This window comes from Anastrepha obliqua, chromosome 1, assembly GCF_027943255.1.
Source record: "Anastrepha obliqua isolate idAnaObli1 chromosome 1, idAnaObli1_1.0, whole genome shotgun sequence".
Lineage (NCBI taxonomy): Eukaryota > Metazoa > Arthropoda > Insecta > Diptera > Tephritidae > Anastrepha > Anastrepha obliqua.
In genome coordinates this window covers 119,668,654-119,685,262 of record NC_072892.1, presented here as the reverse complement: position 1 = coordinate 119,685,262, position 16,609 = coordinate 119,668,654, and the positions used below count along the sequence as shown (strand labels likewise).

Sequence of the window (16,609 nt, the reverse complement as noted above, 5' to 3'; positions counted from 1 at the left end):
AATTTTGAAACGGAAAAACGAAACTAAATAATGGGCATCGTCGTGAAAGAATGAATTCATGGTATTGACCTCATATTGTTTGACTTAGCGTTAATGTTAATGTATTGGATCCACTCCCGCATGGAAATAGTTGTTATAGAGTGAATAAAAGGCTTTCGATGCCTCGCGGCTTCAACTCATACGAAATTAAATTACCTTTCCCAAGTAACCTTTCGAATGACTGGTTGGGCCAATCACTCTGGTTAGACAACCTACGTATTTGTTCGTATGGAAGTGCAAGTCAATAGTATCAGAGTAATAATAGAGTAGTACCCCCGTACGCCTATGGAGGCTGCTGAGTCGATGATATTAGTAAAATATTCGAGAAGCATTGCTGGTTCTGTAGGGATTTGATTTTACGATTATGTTTATACATACATGTACACATATAAGAAGCTCTATAAACCATGAGTTACCAACAGGAATTCTTAATGCCAGCATTAAATAGCATTACCCGGGCAAGAATCTTGAAGGCGATACAATATTCATGTCAAATACGGCTGCGTGCATCTACTTAGCAACAGGATGTTATGACCAGTTTTGACTCTTTTATTTTTGTAATATTCCTTAATGTAACTTCTTCTGATACATAAGATTTGGTATAGAAGAAAATGTTCGCTTAAGGGAGGTACCCGGCTAGTTTATAATAGAGAAAATTCTTTATATGGGAGTCAAAAATTTACCTTCAGGAAACAAAATACAAATTTGAACTACTTCTAGTTAAACTTTAGGTAGGTAGGTTGGTTAGACGACAACATTACCACGGGTACACTGCGCGTAGCACTAGAGGCCGTTCTGATACTATTTATAATGTAGACCATTACCTGCGAAGAGTACAACACCTAAAGGAAAAAAAACACCTACAGCCATCCAGTGCTGTTGATATAGTGGAGGAAAGAAAAGGGATCTAGGCTATAGAACTGCCCCGGGCTATCCCTAAAAGGCACAATAAGGAGCCTCAAGCCCCTAGCCGGTAGACCCAGATATTTGCAAAGAAAGCGTTCAACAGTATCTTTCTCTGCAGGATCCCCACAGCTCCTGTAGTGGGAGTTTACGGAGTGGGGGTTTGCGAGTTCCGATCAGCCAGTTACCGGTGAGCAACGCTGTGAGTATGGAAATTGAATGCCTGGGGAATCCCAGCACTTTAAGCATCCTGATTCTGTCGTACTGGACTCAAAGTGTTTTTGAGATAGTGCTCGCTAAGATAGAACTCCGTCTATCTTGCATTTTTTAGAAAGAAATTGTGCAGTTTCCTTTTAATAAGGGTTAAGGGGCACAGAGGTCCGAAATGGGGACAACTGAAATCGGTTCTGTCGACCGCTTCTGGGCAAGCTCATCCATAATTTCATTTCCTTCTATGTTCCTATTCCCTGGAGCTCAGATAAGAGAAATGTTTCCTATATGTTCGAGATGTTTGATCTCCTCTTTATAGAAGTTGACCAGAAGAGAGCTGCAATATGGCGTGGAGACGACAGGGCTTTGATTGCAACTTGACAATAGAAAAAGATATTTATGTCTCCCTCCCAACACCAATCCCAAGCATTTTGCATGCCTGCAAGATCGCGGAGATCTCTGCTTGAAAAGCACTACTAGTTTTCGGCAGTTTAAAGGAGACTGAAATATTGGCTGATTTAGAAAAAAAAAACCCGATCCAACTCCAGATTCCATCTTGGATCCGTTGGTGAAAAGAGAGGTACCTTTATCCGTGCAGACTCTTCCCTCCTTCTAATCGAGCCTGCTTGGAAAGATAGCCTTGGCACAACACTCAAATCCCAGTTTGGGGATGGAGAGATCTGTACGAAGTACAGAGAAGACAGGAGAAATCTGCCTCAAAATGCTACCATGTTCCACAGGAGATTGCCTCCAGAGGCTAATCTCCTTCAACCTAATAGCGCTCTGAACAGCAATGTATTGAACGATTCTGAAGAGCTACCCACCAAACTAAGCAGCCATATGCCAAATGCAGAACCACTAAGTTGTACATCCAGAGTACGACACGTGGCTTGACACTCCATTTTTTGACGAAAATAGATTTACAGGAGTAGAAAGCTATACCGGCCTTCTTGACGCTATTTTCGATGTGCAGCTTCCAATGGAGCATGGACTACACCAGGATAATTGACTTCCGACGAGTGTGTAAGAAAGTAGTTGTTTAATCTAGGAAGTCTAAAAGGTGGAGATTTATATTTTCTTGTGAATAACATCAACTCCAGAGTTGACCGCAACTGGCTGTAGGGTATGGCCAATGCTCCTCCCAAAATTTCTGCAATGAGCCGAGCTCCTCCTCTTATTTGTGGTGTGCGTCTTTATGTTGTTCCACAAGTGGAGGGACCTACAGTGTTAAGCTGACTCCGAACAGCAGATATTTTTATGAGGAGCTTTTTCATGTCAGAAATACACTCGGAGGTTTGCCATTGCCTGCCGATGTCCCTTTCCCTGGAGATAATCTGGTTACAGATCACTCTCTCAAACGCCTTCAACTTTATTAAATCAAAATTTGAAGCGCTATAAACTGTGTACCAAAATTTGTTTCTAGAAATTCTGATTAAAGAGTTTGAAATGTTTATGAAAATTTGTCGAATTTTAATAAATCTTGTACAAAGTTTGAAACATTGATTTATATGATATTTGCTCTAGAATGAACTATACTTTCGTAAAAAAGTAATGAAAATTAAAAAAAGCAAACGCAAAGTACTCAAAACTGTGCAAAACATAGCTTTGCTAATTATGTAGATGCCTTCAACTGTATATGTTATGCTTGCCTGGCTGTGCGTGCGTGTGTGTGTGCGGTTCATTCATTGAAATTCTCTACTCTGTGGGTGTACAATTTACGCTCTCTGTCACAGCGGCCTGTTTCTCAGACATTTGTTGTCGTTGTGGTTGTCGCCATTGCCGTTGCCATTGCCAACCCCATCCCCATTAACGTTGCCAACTTCGTCGTAACACCATCAATCCGGGTCGACTATAGCGGTTTAGTGCCTTAAGCCATTCCGTAGCATGGTAAATAGTTTGCACACTTGAGTAATTGCATGGTCGGCTATGGAAAGTAGCTGAAACGGAGATGGGAGTTGTCTGACTAGCGGTTTTGGAGCACAACAACAATTAGGCAGCCATCCATTTCAATACTTGCAGATACGAATAAGGAAAGCGTGTTTGTGTGGGCGATGTGTAAGCACATATATGAGTACATATGTATGTGTGCGGATTAAATGGAATGTGTAGCCCGTTTGCGCTGTGGCATGAAATGCCAACGCCACCGGTCTTGGTTATCTTCACAATGTTGGCTTCATATTGCTTTTGTTTTAAAATTGCTCATAAATTAATTTGAATGTTTAATGGCATGCAAAGTAGCTAGTAAGGGATAGTGATTCCATACTGTGTAAAATTTATAGCATTATACCTACATACATACATACACATGTAAGTACATTTGAGGTTTGAGCTTTTCATGCAACTACTCAGGTTTGGAGCGAAATTCCTTCAGTTGTTTAGCTGTTAAGCAAAATTCCCATTGCCGTGATTCGTTAATTTTCTGTAATAAAAGTTGTGCGATTGACAGCAAGCATTTATTTACATACCTGTCGCGAAATATGTGCAAGTGTGTGTGAGTGTGGCGCTAGTTATACCTTTAAATCCTGAGAATGCAAACAAATGAAATGGAAAAAGGGGTTACAAGATTTGTATCAGCATTCAAGGGGCTTCGCGATAGCTTTTGACTTCAAAAACTCAACGAGACCCGAGGAAAAATGCGCTTAAATTTGTTATAGCCCATTGAAAATTGCGCGATTTGTGACAGTTGAATTACCAGACATATAGCCCTAGTAGCCAGTGCTTATCTTGGGTGGATTAATTATTCATAATAAATAAATAAATAAATAAATAAAATAAAAAAATAAATAAAATAATTTTTGTCTAAAAATATATTCGAGCGCAAGGCAGATTGAACAGGCAGTATCAGCAAAGCAGCTGGTTTGTTATTTTTAATTGTTTGGTATCTAAATTATCAAATTTAAATCTGAACTGCCAATCTGTTTACAGATTTTGAGATTCTAGGCCCTAAGTATTTAAAAAATCAAAACTGTCGAAAAAAAATTAAACAGAAAAATATCAGGTCAGTCCATAAGTTCGTCCGTTTTTTAAAGGTGGTTTTAAAATTAATAAAAAAGATGTTTAAAGTATTTATTAATCAATAATATATTTTCCTTCATTATTGTCTTCCCAACGTTAAGGCAAATTTTTAATTCCCTGGTCAAAAAATGTTTTTGTCCTTGGAGGCAAAATACGTTTCGTTATTCCTTTTCATAGCTTCTTTTGAGGAGTAGTTCTTGTCACTCATATGGGATTGAAGTCCACGGAAAAGGTGATAATCACAAGGTGTAATATCCGGAGAGTATGGTGGATGCGGCATTAGCTTCCATTCGAGCTCGTTCAGCTTGCCTTGCGGTATGAGGTCTTGCGTTGTCGTGGTGAAAAAATTTTGCGTCTATTCACTAAAGACGGTCGATTTTTGTTAAGTGCCTCGTTCAGGCTTGATAGCTGATGGTAATAATAATCAGCAGTTATCGTCTGGTTTCGTTGCAGAAGTTCATAATAAACAATACCGGCCATATCCCACCAAATAGACAGGAGAATCTCCTTGGGGTGAAGGCCATCTCAAGGGGTCGGTTCTGGTGTTTCATTTTTATCTAACCATTGGCGTTTGCGAACAGGATTATTGTAAAGGACCCAGTTTTCATCACCAGAAACGATACGGTTCAAAAAACTTTCATTTCAAGCCGTTGCAGTAGCTGAGAACACACATTCACTCTCTGCTGAAGGTTGGCGATGGAAAGTCTATGCGGAACTCATTTTTCCAGCTTTTAAACCTTTCCCTTTCGCGGGGCATCTTCCACGTCGCAGTTACCACTTCGGAATTTTGAAAACCACTTCTGCGCAGTCCTTACACTCACGGTATCCTCTCCGCTAAAAAATGTCGCCAAAAAATGAAAAATGTCGCACGAAACGTGGAATTTTGGGAGTCTGGTGCGATATGTCGAAATTTAAAATGTTGAATGTAGAAAAACCGAAAAAATTTGATGGAGAATGAAGAAGGTCGAAAAAAAAAACTTTTCAAAAAATAAAATGTAAAAAAAAAAAAAATTCAACATTTTTTAAATCTCAAAATCGTATTTCGCTCAAACCGAAAATTCCAAAATCGTTTACTTTCGAAATGAAAATATCGAAAAAAATTAAAAATTTCGAAAAAAAAACTGGGAACTTTGTGGATCTGGTACGATATGTCGAAAAATAAATGGTAAATTGTAGAAACTAAAAACATCAAGAAATTATCGAAAATAATAGTTAGAACACCAGGAATGTTAAAAAAAACATTTGAAAAATAAAATTTCGAAAAAAAAATTTGGAAACAAAAATATCGAAACTAAAACTTTTTTAGATTTTTGAAACGTATTTTGCCGAAATGGAAAAGGACGTTAAAAGCATTGGATACTTATAGGGTCTGGTATGATACGTTGAGATTTAAAGTAGAACATAGAGATACTGGAAAAATTTTTGAAAAAAAAGTTCGAGTACCGAGGAAGTCGAACAAAATGCTTCGAACAATGAAATGATTTTAAAGAAAAATTTCATATCTGAACAATCAGCTACACTGAAGCTATAATTAATTTCGTAAGTTTTACTTTCTGTCCTCCAATTATGATAAGTAAAAATAGTGAGAAATCTCTTGTTACGAGTAATTATTAGAATGAAGGAATGGAAGAGCAAAGTAGAAGAAGAGGCAACGCAAAATCGTATGCCTTAGCAATCAGTTGTGTGGAAACTATAATTTACAAGGTTCCGATTTTGACGATTTTGAAAAATGATAAGTTCTTTAAAATAGGAATCGTTTAATAAAAAGACATCCCTGTACCTACTTACAATAGGATATCTCTAAAGCTGAACGACTAGTTTGTGTTCATACAGACGGGCATGTCTTACCCGAATAAACTCGTCATTCTATTCATTTTGGTATAACTTCATATGGGTTTATCTCTTCTTGTATGATATGAATGATATGTAAAATTCTTTCCTACAGGTTTCTAACAGGCTGACAACCTAAATAATTGGCGGGTACACTTCCAATTCGCAAGCCGGGCAAGCCAGCAAACGCAGCTTATAGCTACCGCCCTATTAGTCTTCTAAGCAGCTTAAGCAAGGTTTTTGAAAAAATTATCAAAAATAAAATATCCCTGTTCCTAGACACCCATAAGATTATACCAAACGAACAATTTGGATTTAGACAACATCATAGTACGACTCATCAGATTAAACGAATCTATAATCACGTCAAATCTAACTTCGATCACAAGAAATCAACCGGTTTAATGCTTCTTGACGTTGAGAAAGCTTTTGATTCGATGGTCTTATTTACAAATTAATAAATTTAAAATTTCCGTTACCACTAGTAAAAATTATAAATTGCTTTTTAAAAAATCGTTACTTTTGCGTGTTTCTGAATGACGAATACTCTGACATGATCGAATTACCCGCTGGAGTTCCCCAGGGATCGGTACTTGGTCCTTTACTGTACATTATTTATTGCTCTGATTTTCCCAAATTAGCCAATTGTTCACATGCTATATATGCAGACGACATTGGCATATTTTATTTGCATGCGTTTGGTAACCAAATCGTAACCAAACTTCAAGATGCAGCACAAAACATGGCAGACTACTTGTGTACTTGGAAAATAAAATTAAACATTGGTAAGACGCAAGCTATCTTTTTCACTAGAAAAAAAATCATTGCTTTATACCAAGTACAGGTTTGAAATTTGGTAGTTATGATATCCCGTGGGCCAATACCGTACGATATCTGGGGGTGATTTTTGATAAAAAAGTATCTTTTTGCGATCATGTAAAGTACATACAGGAGAAAGTAAATTTGGCGATTAAAATGTTATATCCCCTAATAAATAGACGCTCAAGCTTAAGTGATGAAAATAAACTAATAATTTATAAGTCTATATTTCAGCCAATAATATTATATGCCTGTTCAGCCTGGAGTAATATCGCAAAGTCGCATGTTAAGAAACTACAAATCTGCCAAAATAAGGTACTCAAAATGATGCTACGACTCCCATGGCATTTCTCCACCAGAAAGCTTCATGATGAATCAAAAACTAAGATTTTGTCAGACCAAATACAAAATTTGACTGAAAGATTCAAAATTCGTTCCGTTTTTTCGGACAATCTGCTAATAACTGAACTTTCTTAATGTTCAATTAGGCCGTGGTACTTAAATGCGTATAGATTAACCCTAGCTTGTAAGATGTAAATCGGAGGTTTTTCATAGTAGTTTTTTCCTTCGAAAAAAAGAAAAAATCGTTTAAAAAACCGAAACCTGTGATAAATATATAAATATAATGATGCAGAATTAAGATTTATATCATATTCTGTAAATTGTGCGATAACATAAATATTGTAACGTTTTTCTACTTAATAAACTCTTATCTTATCTTACTTCTGTTAGCTATTTGACCGAGCTATTCTTCCTATTTGTCGTGTGCGTTTTGATGTTCTTCCACAAATGGAGGAACCTACAGTTTTAAGCCGACTTCGAACGGCAAATGGTTTTTATGAGGAAGTTTTACAACCGCCTTCTTAGCTTAGCCAAATTACGCACTTTCCACATCATTTTTTACATAAATTTATCTCTACTGTTTTAACTAAAGATAGTGGGTAACGTTTTTGACAACAACAAGTTTGTAAGTTCTTACTAATACGAGTAAGAAAAACTCTATTTCGAATAATTTTGTTAAAATGAAGTGAAAAATTAGAATTTTTTATTTGGAAATTATCAAAGTAACGACACTAATACAATACATAGTGTAAGTTCCATAATTTTATTAAAATACAATACAATATAATATATCAATTTCAAACAATTTAACGATTTTTATTATATTTTCTACATTTTTTATTTCGGTTATGGGGTTACGGGTAGTCAGAATTTTCAAAAAAATTGATTTTTTTTTGCATCTTCTTAAAGTATAATATCTTAAAAATATTGCGTGAAAATTTGAAGTATATCCGAAAAATACTTTTCGAGTTATTCAACAATTAACAAAGGGCACTTGGGCGCTCCGGTATCGATAGCAAAACTTTAAATGCGTTTTTCTCAAAACTAAATATGTGTTTTGAACTGGTGATCACTGTAACTTAAAAACCGCATTGTAGATTTCAATAAAATTTATATTGTGTTTGAAAAACATAAACACCTCATGCCTGATCGAAAATTTTCGATTATTTTCAAACAATTAATTGTCGGTTTTTTTCTCGGAAATCTGAAAAATATTTGAAAAATATGAACTTTAAAAAACAAACTTCGATCAGGCACAAGATTATCTATTAATAAAACTAATTTCCGATTCTTATGTCCGATTGAATCTCCAAGGTCTTGTGATGATCACCGCAAGGGGCTTCTGGAGAAACGGGCTCCACACAAACAGTGATAACTTTTACAATTATTATTATTTTTTGTTTTTGAAATTTTGCTAAAGCAAGTCGAAACATGATGTATTAATGCTATGTTTTTATTTTTGTAAAATAAGCAATTGACTAGCAAAAAAAAAAGTTATTGAAAATCATAATTTTTGCGAGCCTCTGACTACCCCTAACTCCTTAATATGCGTTCAGTGTAATCAGGTTTACAATATGTCGTCATTTTAGGTTTCGATATTTTAAATTTGGAATATTTCGATATATTCCTTCACAATATTCTTATTTTCGGTATTAATTTTATTTTAATAAATTAGCTTCTTTCGACATTTTTTTCGGCGCTTTTAACTTTGACAGACCGGCCTTATTTAGTATTCCATGTTAAGCAAATTGCCATATTATTTCCCAGGAATCTCACAAATTTTCAGAAAAATAGTTATTCCATTTCCGTGAATGATTCTTCACCGGAGGTATGCGCTGTACAATTTTCAATTTAAACGAAGAGAACATTTTCTATTTTTATCAACTCTCAGCCAGACAACAAATTTGTCGTTTGTCACCCACGCAAACAGAAAATCACGCATGCACACATCAATACCACATCAGCGTGCACGCACACAAACACAGCCCCAATAATCCGTACACAGCGCTTCCGGCGATAGCTAAAGAAGCCAATAGAAAACAACTTGACTGTCAGACACCTGTAAATACAAATATGCTTGCATGCATACACACACATACATCCGCTTGCTTACTTTTGCCCTTGCGTGAGAGATCGTCGCATCCATCTGGTTGGTAGAGAGTACAAATATTTATATTGGCAACGTTAAAGCTGAGCTGCGTGATTGTTGTTGTTGCCTGTGCTGCTTTTGATTTGCGACGCAAATACAATTTCTAGTTTACAGCTTTTTAGCACGGTTATTTATTTTTTGTTGTTAGTTTGCTTTCTTTTTTGTCTCTGAAAAAGTGTCAAGTGTTAAGATGTTGAGGTGCTGAAGGAATGTGTGTGCATGTATATGTAAGTATGCATGTGGGTAACATGCAGGATGTGTTACCATATTTGTATTGCATACAAGTAGCTGGTACCACGAACGGTTTAACATCTACAAATACCCATTTATTGTCAGCTTAATACGACTTAAAGCATGTAAGAGTTTTTTTTCCAAATAAAAGCATTTGCATGTTCTTAAAAACAGTGCGTAAGTATTTTATGCAGCTCCTGCAGTTGCATGTAATGTACTTATGCATGTACGCTTTTGTTCATACTTACAAGGCGACTTGTATTGCATATTTCAGTGAATCATGGATTTTACAATTATTACTTTTTTGGCTTTTTTTGCAAACATTCATATCGGGGATTTACTTCTCTTATGGATTAGCACACATCTGCAGCAGCAGGCACATTCAAGATGAAATGTAATTACCCAGCGAGAAATTTTGTTCGTAGAAAAGGCATCGGCTGGGACAAGTTACATACAAGGTGAATCCGGTATCTCCCGAAACCATTATTTTTCTGCTTGCTCTGCTTCAGATAAGTCCGCCATGGACTACAAATTAACAAAAAAAATGAAGAGACATGCAGCTATCGTCACTAAAGCTCCCGTTCATTCGCTTATTTGGTTCGCCTTGAATTGGAAACATCAGGCCACGATTAGAATCTGTTGCAAAACTCAAACAACAGGAGGAACCTTCTGATATTGTCCAGGCTGCAGGTTTTATTCAAGAAGTCCAAACGATCATTAACGAAGTCGCTTCAAAATCAAGCTTAATGTTTCTAACGGTCTTAGCCGTCGAGTTGTCCATGAAGCTATCTGGTATAAAATCTACATAATGCAGAAGACAGTTTATGCCGGAGCAAGCGCGAGAACAGCGAGTTTTACGGCCAAAACGTCTTTAAAAAAAATAAACATCCTCTAGTCCCTGAGATATTATGGTTTTTATCTGAAGAAAAAAAATGGCGTCGAATACCAAAAAATTAACCACAGAAATTACAAATGGCGATGTTCAAATCCTACAGAGGTTCTGTTGTCGTGCACAGGAAGTTTCTAGCCATTCTTATGATTTTAGGTGTTGTGAGCTACAAAAAAAATTCATGCCACAGCACTTCTTTACTCAAGGATTTCGAGAAAATTCTGCTGCATACATCGAGGCTTCAGATACAGCAGTGAAATCCTGGATTGTTAGAGTGCGCGATGATAGCCCATAGATCTTTCAGCAATACTCTGCTATCTGCTCCTTCCCACGAAGCGATGGCGCACAAGATTGGTGCACTGAAAATTTCCATGAAGTTATGGTCTAACGCTTAACTCATCGGACCTTAGCCCCTTGGATTACTACATATGAGACGTAGTTCCCTTATTAAACTTAAGATAGAGCTCAGTTGTACTGAGCGTATGCGCCTTTCTTCTGTCTGCAAATGGCCGAGATGTCTCAACATTCTCTGCGCTATAACGTTGCATTCAAGGAGAAATTGCATTGGAGTCTCTTGGGATGGGTCGCAGAAACGATAAGAGTCAGTGGACCATATTCCAATCATGTGCAGATGACCAGATCTGACTACGCAGTCTGAAATGCTCATGAGCATTATCAGTGGGTGAACTGCCTCTTGCCAGCCCGTCGACGAACTCGGAACGCTGCAGTATATAAATTAATACATTTTTCTTGCGAAAAGCTGAAGTGTTAAACGCAATATTATTGTACTGAATTAGATGTAGATATCCGATTAAATAGAGTTTTTTGATGCGTTGGAATAAAATATGGCACTAAAAAAATATGTCACTTTGGAAACGCATTTGCTTCATAATTTTGTTTGAATACACTGAAATGTGTCATTGTGGAAATACGAATTTATTTATTTATTAATTTTCTCGCCCAAATAGGACATTGCTAAGCAAAGCTGCCTTCAAACTTTAAATTAATTTCCGCTACCCATGATTTTCTTACTATTGTTTTATGTGTCTGTTAGAATGTTTAGAAATATTTGTGTAGAAATGTTTGCAAAAATTTACTATTGACCACCGCAGAATACAATTTCCAGCTGGGTACACATTTCCATTAATCCATATGCACATACATTTAGTTCATGTTAAGTGAATGAATACCTGCTCTTATTGATGCTTTAGTATGAAAGCATACTTTTATTGCATACTTTCTGGCGAACATACGCATACACAAATACTTAACATTATGCATGGGCTTGTATGTGTTTGCGGAAGTGGTTTGCAGATTTTTTGAAATATACAATACACATTCATTGGCTTTTCTCATGAATTTTTAGGGAGCCATTTTTTTATAGAACATCGAAAATGAAAATAATTAAAAGCTTTCATATACTCCCATGTATTTGTAGCCTTTCACCAACGAGTATGTTATTGCATGTGATGTGATATGGTTCATATTTTTCCAACTAATATGGAAAAAAATCCCTGATACACCTGTTTTTTACATTCAGAAGAAGAGGAAAGGAAGCTGGAACGTTCAAGTGAAGAAGACTTTAACGTCAGTTGGTATATCTAATTAGCGAGGTGATGTGTGTGCGTGAAGAAGAAATAGCTGTAGTTCGATACCAACATTGTAACACATAGACTATTTAAATAATAATATATTAATAAGGTTATTAATGAGGTGGCAATCCTATTCAAAAATATGTCTCAAATACCTGTCGTTTGACCCCAATATATTTATATACATATTATTTGACTAGGATATTACATTTTATTTTAAATTTTGTGATAGGTGACAACTCTGTTAAAAATGTGTTTTAAACAGCTGTCTTTGACACCATATAATAATATATTTTTTTTACAAGCATATTCAATTTTATTTTAAAATTTGGGGTAGGTGGCAATCCTATCAAAACTATGTTTTAAACAGCTGTTGTTGACACCAATATTTAATATTATTATATTATTTCACTAGCATAGTTCATTGATTTTATTGTTGCGATAGTTGGCAACTCTATCAAAAATATGTCTGCGTTAAAATTTTCTCAAACAGCTAGTGCGTGTTACCAAATTTTAATATATTATTTAGCTATAATATTTAATTAATTTCACTTTTTTTATAGCTGGCAATCCTATTTAAAAATATGTCTCGAATAGCAATCGTTCGAATAAATATTGTAGTACACGCGAGTGTATTATTTAAAAACTATAATTAATTAATTTTAAATTTTTGGGTAAGGTGGCAATCCTATTCAAAAATATGTCTGAAGCAAGTGTTGTTAGATACCAACATCAAACTATGTTATTTGGATAGCATGTTTAATTAATTTTATATTTTGTCATATGTGGCAGCCCCATTCACATGTAAGTCTGTGTTAAAATTTTTTCAAACAGCAAGCGTTTGATACTAAGATTTTATTTTATTATTCAGCTCGAATGTTTAATAAATTAAAAATTTTTTTTATTTTAATTTTTTCGGTTAGGTGGTAACCCTAGTCAAAAATATGTCTCATAAAGCTGTCGGTTGACACCATTATATTAATATTATATATTATTTGACTAGCATATTAATTTTTTTCAGTTTTGTGAAGGGTGGCAACCCTATTAAAAATATGTCTGGGTTAAAATTTTTTCATGCAACTAGCGTTTGATACCAATATTTTTATATATTATTTAGGAACCATACATATATGTGTAATTAATTTTAGATTTTTCGATAGGTGGCAACCCCATTAAAAATGAATTTAAATTAACACTTACTCGAACAGTGGTAGCTAAAAACGTATATTATAATGTAGTATTTTACAAATAAATAACATTTAATCAATTGAGTTTTCCGGATTAGTGGCAACACTACTTAAAGTTATTTCTGCCTGCTGAATTCCTAAACAGCTTTTATTTGATACCCATAGTATAACATTTTAATTAACTTACATAAACAATTAGTGTTAATTTTTAAATAGCTGGCCACCCTGTTACAAAATATGTATGTATTAAATATCCGACAAAATCCTTTTAATATGTACCTGACTCTGAATTCTTATTTTCTCATTTGCCCGTGTATTCGACTTCAAAGTTGTCTGAAAACTGCATGCCAATCGACCGACTACATTTACAGTTTATACTTACGACTATGTACGATATCAATAGATGTACGCACTTATATGTATATGCTTATGTACATTTATTAAGATTATATCGATTATAACATACATACATACATACTTTTTATTATCTCTGTATATATAAAAATTACGTTGCAATCTCTCCTGTTTTTATTCAAATTATTGCCAAAACTTTCCGTTTCTCTTCTCATTTCCAGCTGAATCCATAAAAGATGGTGCGTATCGAGGATAACGGAGAACCAGGCTGCAAGACTGCTGCTGAAGTGAATCAACGATTTCGTAATTTCGAGGATCCCACCTCATATTGGCAATGCGCCATACAGGGTCAGCCAGCCAAAATAGTGCGCTGTGAACCGAATAAACTCTACTCAGAGGAGGAACAAAAGTGCATTGACTGGAAGAAATGGCATTGGACGGATCCAAAAGAGCCACCCAGCCGGCCTAGTAAAGCTAATAAATAAGCAAAAAGCTTATAATAATCAAATTATTATAAACATAAGCATAAATATGTTTGTGAATTGAGAGATTTAGATAATAATTGTTATAGTAAGTGTACATAAATTCGTCTTAGAAAAAAGGAACAACAAAAATATACAAACCATATATTCCATTGAGTTACATATGTAAGTAGGAGAAAATAAATTCCTCTACTAATTAATAAAACGAAAGCAACTAATTTTTGTTTTTCTGTGTTATAAGTAGCAATGCCACTTAAGCAGTCAATCACAATGGAACGTCATTTCTCATTATCCTGATGCTCGGCTTTTGTGAATATTTTTGCGATGCGAACTCCAACCACAACAGCGGCGCCAAAGTCAAAGTATGCAAAGTACTCTGGCTTCCATTGCTGGCGTTGTCAATTGAATGACATTTGTTTCGCACTACAAGCATTTCCAATGCATTTGAAATTACGCCAGCATACCACCAAGCATCAATTCGCATCCTATTTCGAGTTTGATGTGAATCCTCTTTCAGTTTGCGCGGCAGTTGGAGCCACAGACACTCACTCAATGGTTTGCTTTTTGTGGTAGTGTCGCCTCATTGCACAAACAATGGCTGCCATTGTGAACATCTGCACAGTGAGCTGCTTCATCTACCCCCTCGCCCTTTTTCGTGTTATTCGTACCATTTACCACATGTGGCGCATTGTTATAAGTACTTCCTCGCGAATGCAAGTGACTTTGGGTGCAGTGAGTTGATTGAGTGAGGGCAGCTCGCAATAGACAGTGCAACATCTCCACGTAAGCGGTGTGCAAAAATAGTAAACATGGTCCGACTCCGATGAAATTTCGTATATGCGCTATTTTTCACTTGCTACCATGTCATTGTTTTGTCCACGACTTTGTATGTATTCCTCTTCGATGCAGCGTCGCCAAGAGCTCCTGGGTCTGCCTTTTCTACGCTGTCCTTGGAGGTTCCAGTCCAGCGCTTGTCTGCTGATTTCAGTGCCACCTTTCCCGTAGGGTATGGCCAAGCCATCTCCATTTATGTTCTCTTATTTCACTTGCAATTGGTTTTTGATGGCATCGTCGATGCAATTCGGTGTTAGATATCCAGTTGTCGGGCCACCAGATATGTAGATTGCGTCTCAAGCAGCGGTTCACGAACACTTGAAGCTTCTGTACAACTTCAGCAGACAAACACCATGTTTCACAGGCGTAGAGCAGAACTGATTTAACATTGGAGTTGAAAATCCGTATTTTTGTTGTAATGTTCATTTGCTTGGACTGCCACAACAGACGAAGATTTACAAATGCACCTATTGCTTTTTTTTATGATCGGGTAATGGCCATGGAAAAAACTCATTTGCCCGCATTTACGACAGCGAATGCCACTGACGATTTAAAATTCCGGCCAGTAAGCTTTAGTATCCGAGGGTTATCTTTAATATTTTGTGCCTTTGCAACATTTCGTGTGATGAACTTTAATTCAAAATTTACATTGAAAATTTGGTATTTTTTTGGCATAATCGCGCATACTACGTTGTTCAATAAGTTTTGCGGTTCTCTTATCGTGGACGTAGGTGAAGTTTCATTTCCATCTGTAAATTCCTTCTTTGTTTACGAGCCATTTGGTGTCGAGGTGCCACAGTTTTTTCTACAATGGAAAAAATCAAGTATCGTGGAGACATAGAATTTTTATTTTTGGAAGGTTTAAAAGCAAAGGAAATTCATGAGCGAATCTTGAAGTGTATAAGGACTTTTCGCCATCAATTAGTCCATTAGAAAAATGTAAATAAAAAAAATTTAACGTACAAGCCGGAACAAGCCTTGAGGACGATCCACATCAGGCATGTCCAAAAACAGCAATAAACACAGAAATTGTAGACAAAACACAGGATATCGTATTGGAAAACTGTCGAGTGATTAAAAGAGATTTAGTAGAAACCCTAGGCATTTCATGGGGCAGTGTAAGCGATATTTTGAGTGAAGTACTGAATTTCAGAGTTCTGTGGGCACAATGGGTGCCGCATTCGCTATCAATGGAACAAAAACACATTCGAGTACGGCTTTTTGAGCATCCGGCAATATTTCGACCGTTTTCGAAAGGATAAAGAGGATTTTGTGCATCAGTTCATCACTATGGATGAGACTTGGGTCTATAACCATGATTCTTAATCAAAGAAAGATGCCAAAGATTGGTGTCAACCAAAAATAGGCAAAGAAGGTGTTAGCATCTGTTTTTTGTGATGCGAAAGGGATTTTTGTTTGTGGATTACTTGCAAACTGGTACAACAATAAACTCTGAATATTACTGTAACCTTTTAGACCAGCTTAAGGAAAAAAATCGTGAAAAAACCCAGTTTGAAAAAAACCATTATTTTTTATTTTGACAATGCTCCGTGTCACAATATCATTTTGACAATGGCTAAAATCCATGAATAAATCAATAAATAATAAAGTTCGAATAGTTGGAGCATCCACCGTATTCACCAGATTTGGTCTACAGCTTTCCATCTGTTTCCAGACCTGAAAAACGCATGCACGGAATGCGAGGTCATAACAGCTGTGTAAGCTTATTTGCA

The 16,609-nt window shown here is 36.0% G+C and overlaps 1 protein-coding gene across 3 annotated transcripts in view; it reads left to right on the top strand.

Moving 5' to 3' along the window:
• Positions 1-14,212, top strand: part of LOC129253026 (uncharacterized) — a 41,049-nt gene extending 26,837 nt beyond the window's left edge. For all 3 annotated transcript variants that reach the window (XM_054891242.1, XM_054891243.1, XM_054891240.1), the window contains exon 2: positions 13,782-14,212. In XM_054891242.1, the coding sequence (XP_054747217.1) occupies positions 13,797-14,045 (249 nt within the window). In that variant the 5' untranslated portion in view covers positions 13,782-13,796 and the 3' untranslated portion in view covers positions 14,046-14,212. The remainder of the gene's footprint in view (positions 1-13,781) is intronic.
• Positions 14,213-16,609: the final 2,397 nt, after the last annotated feature.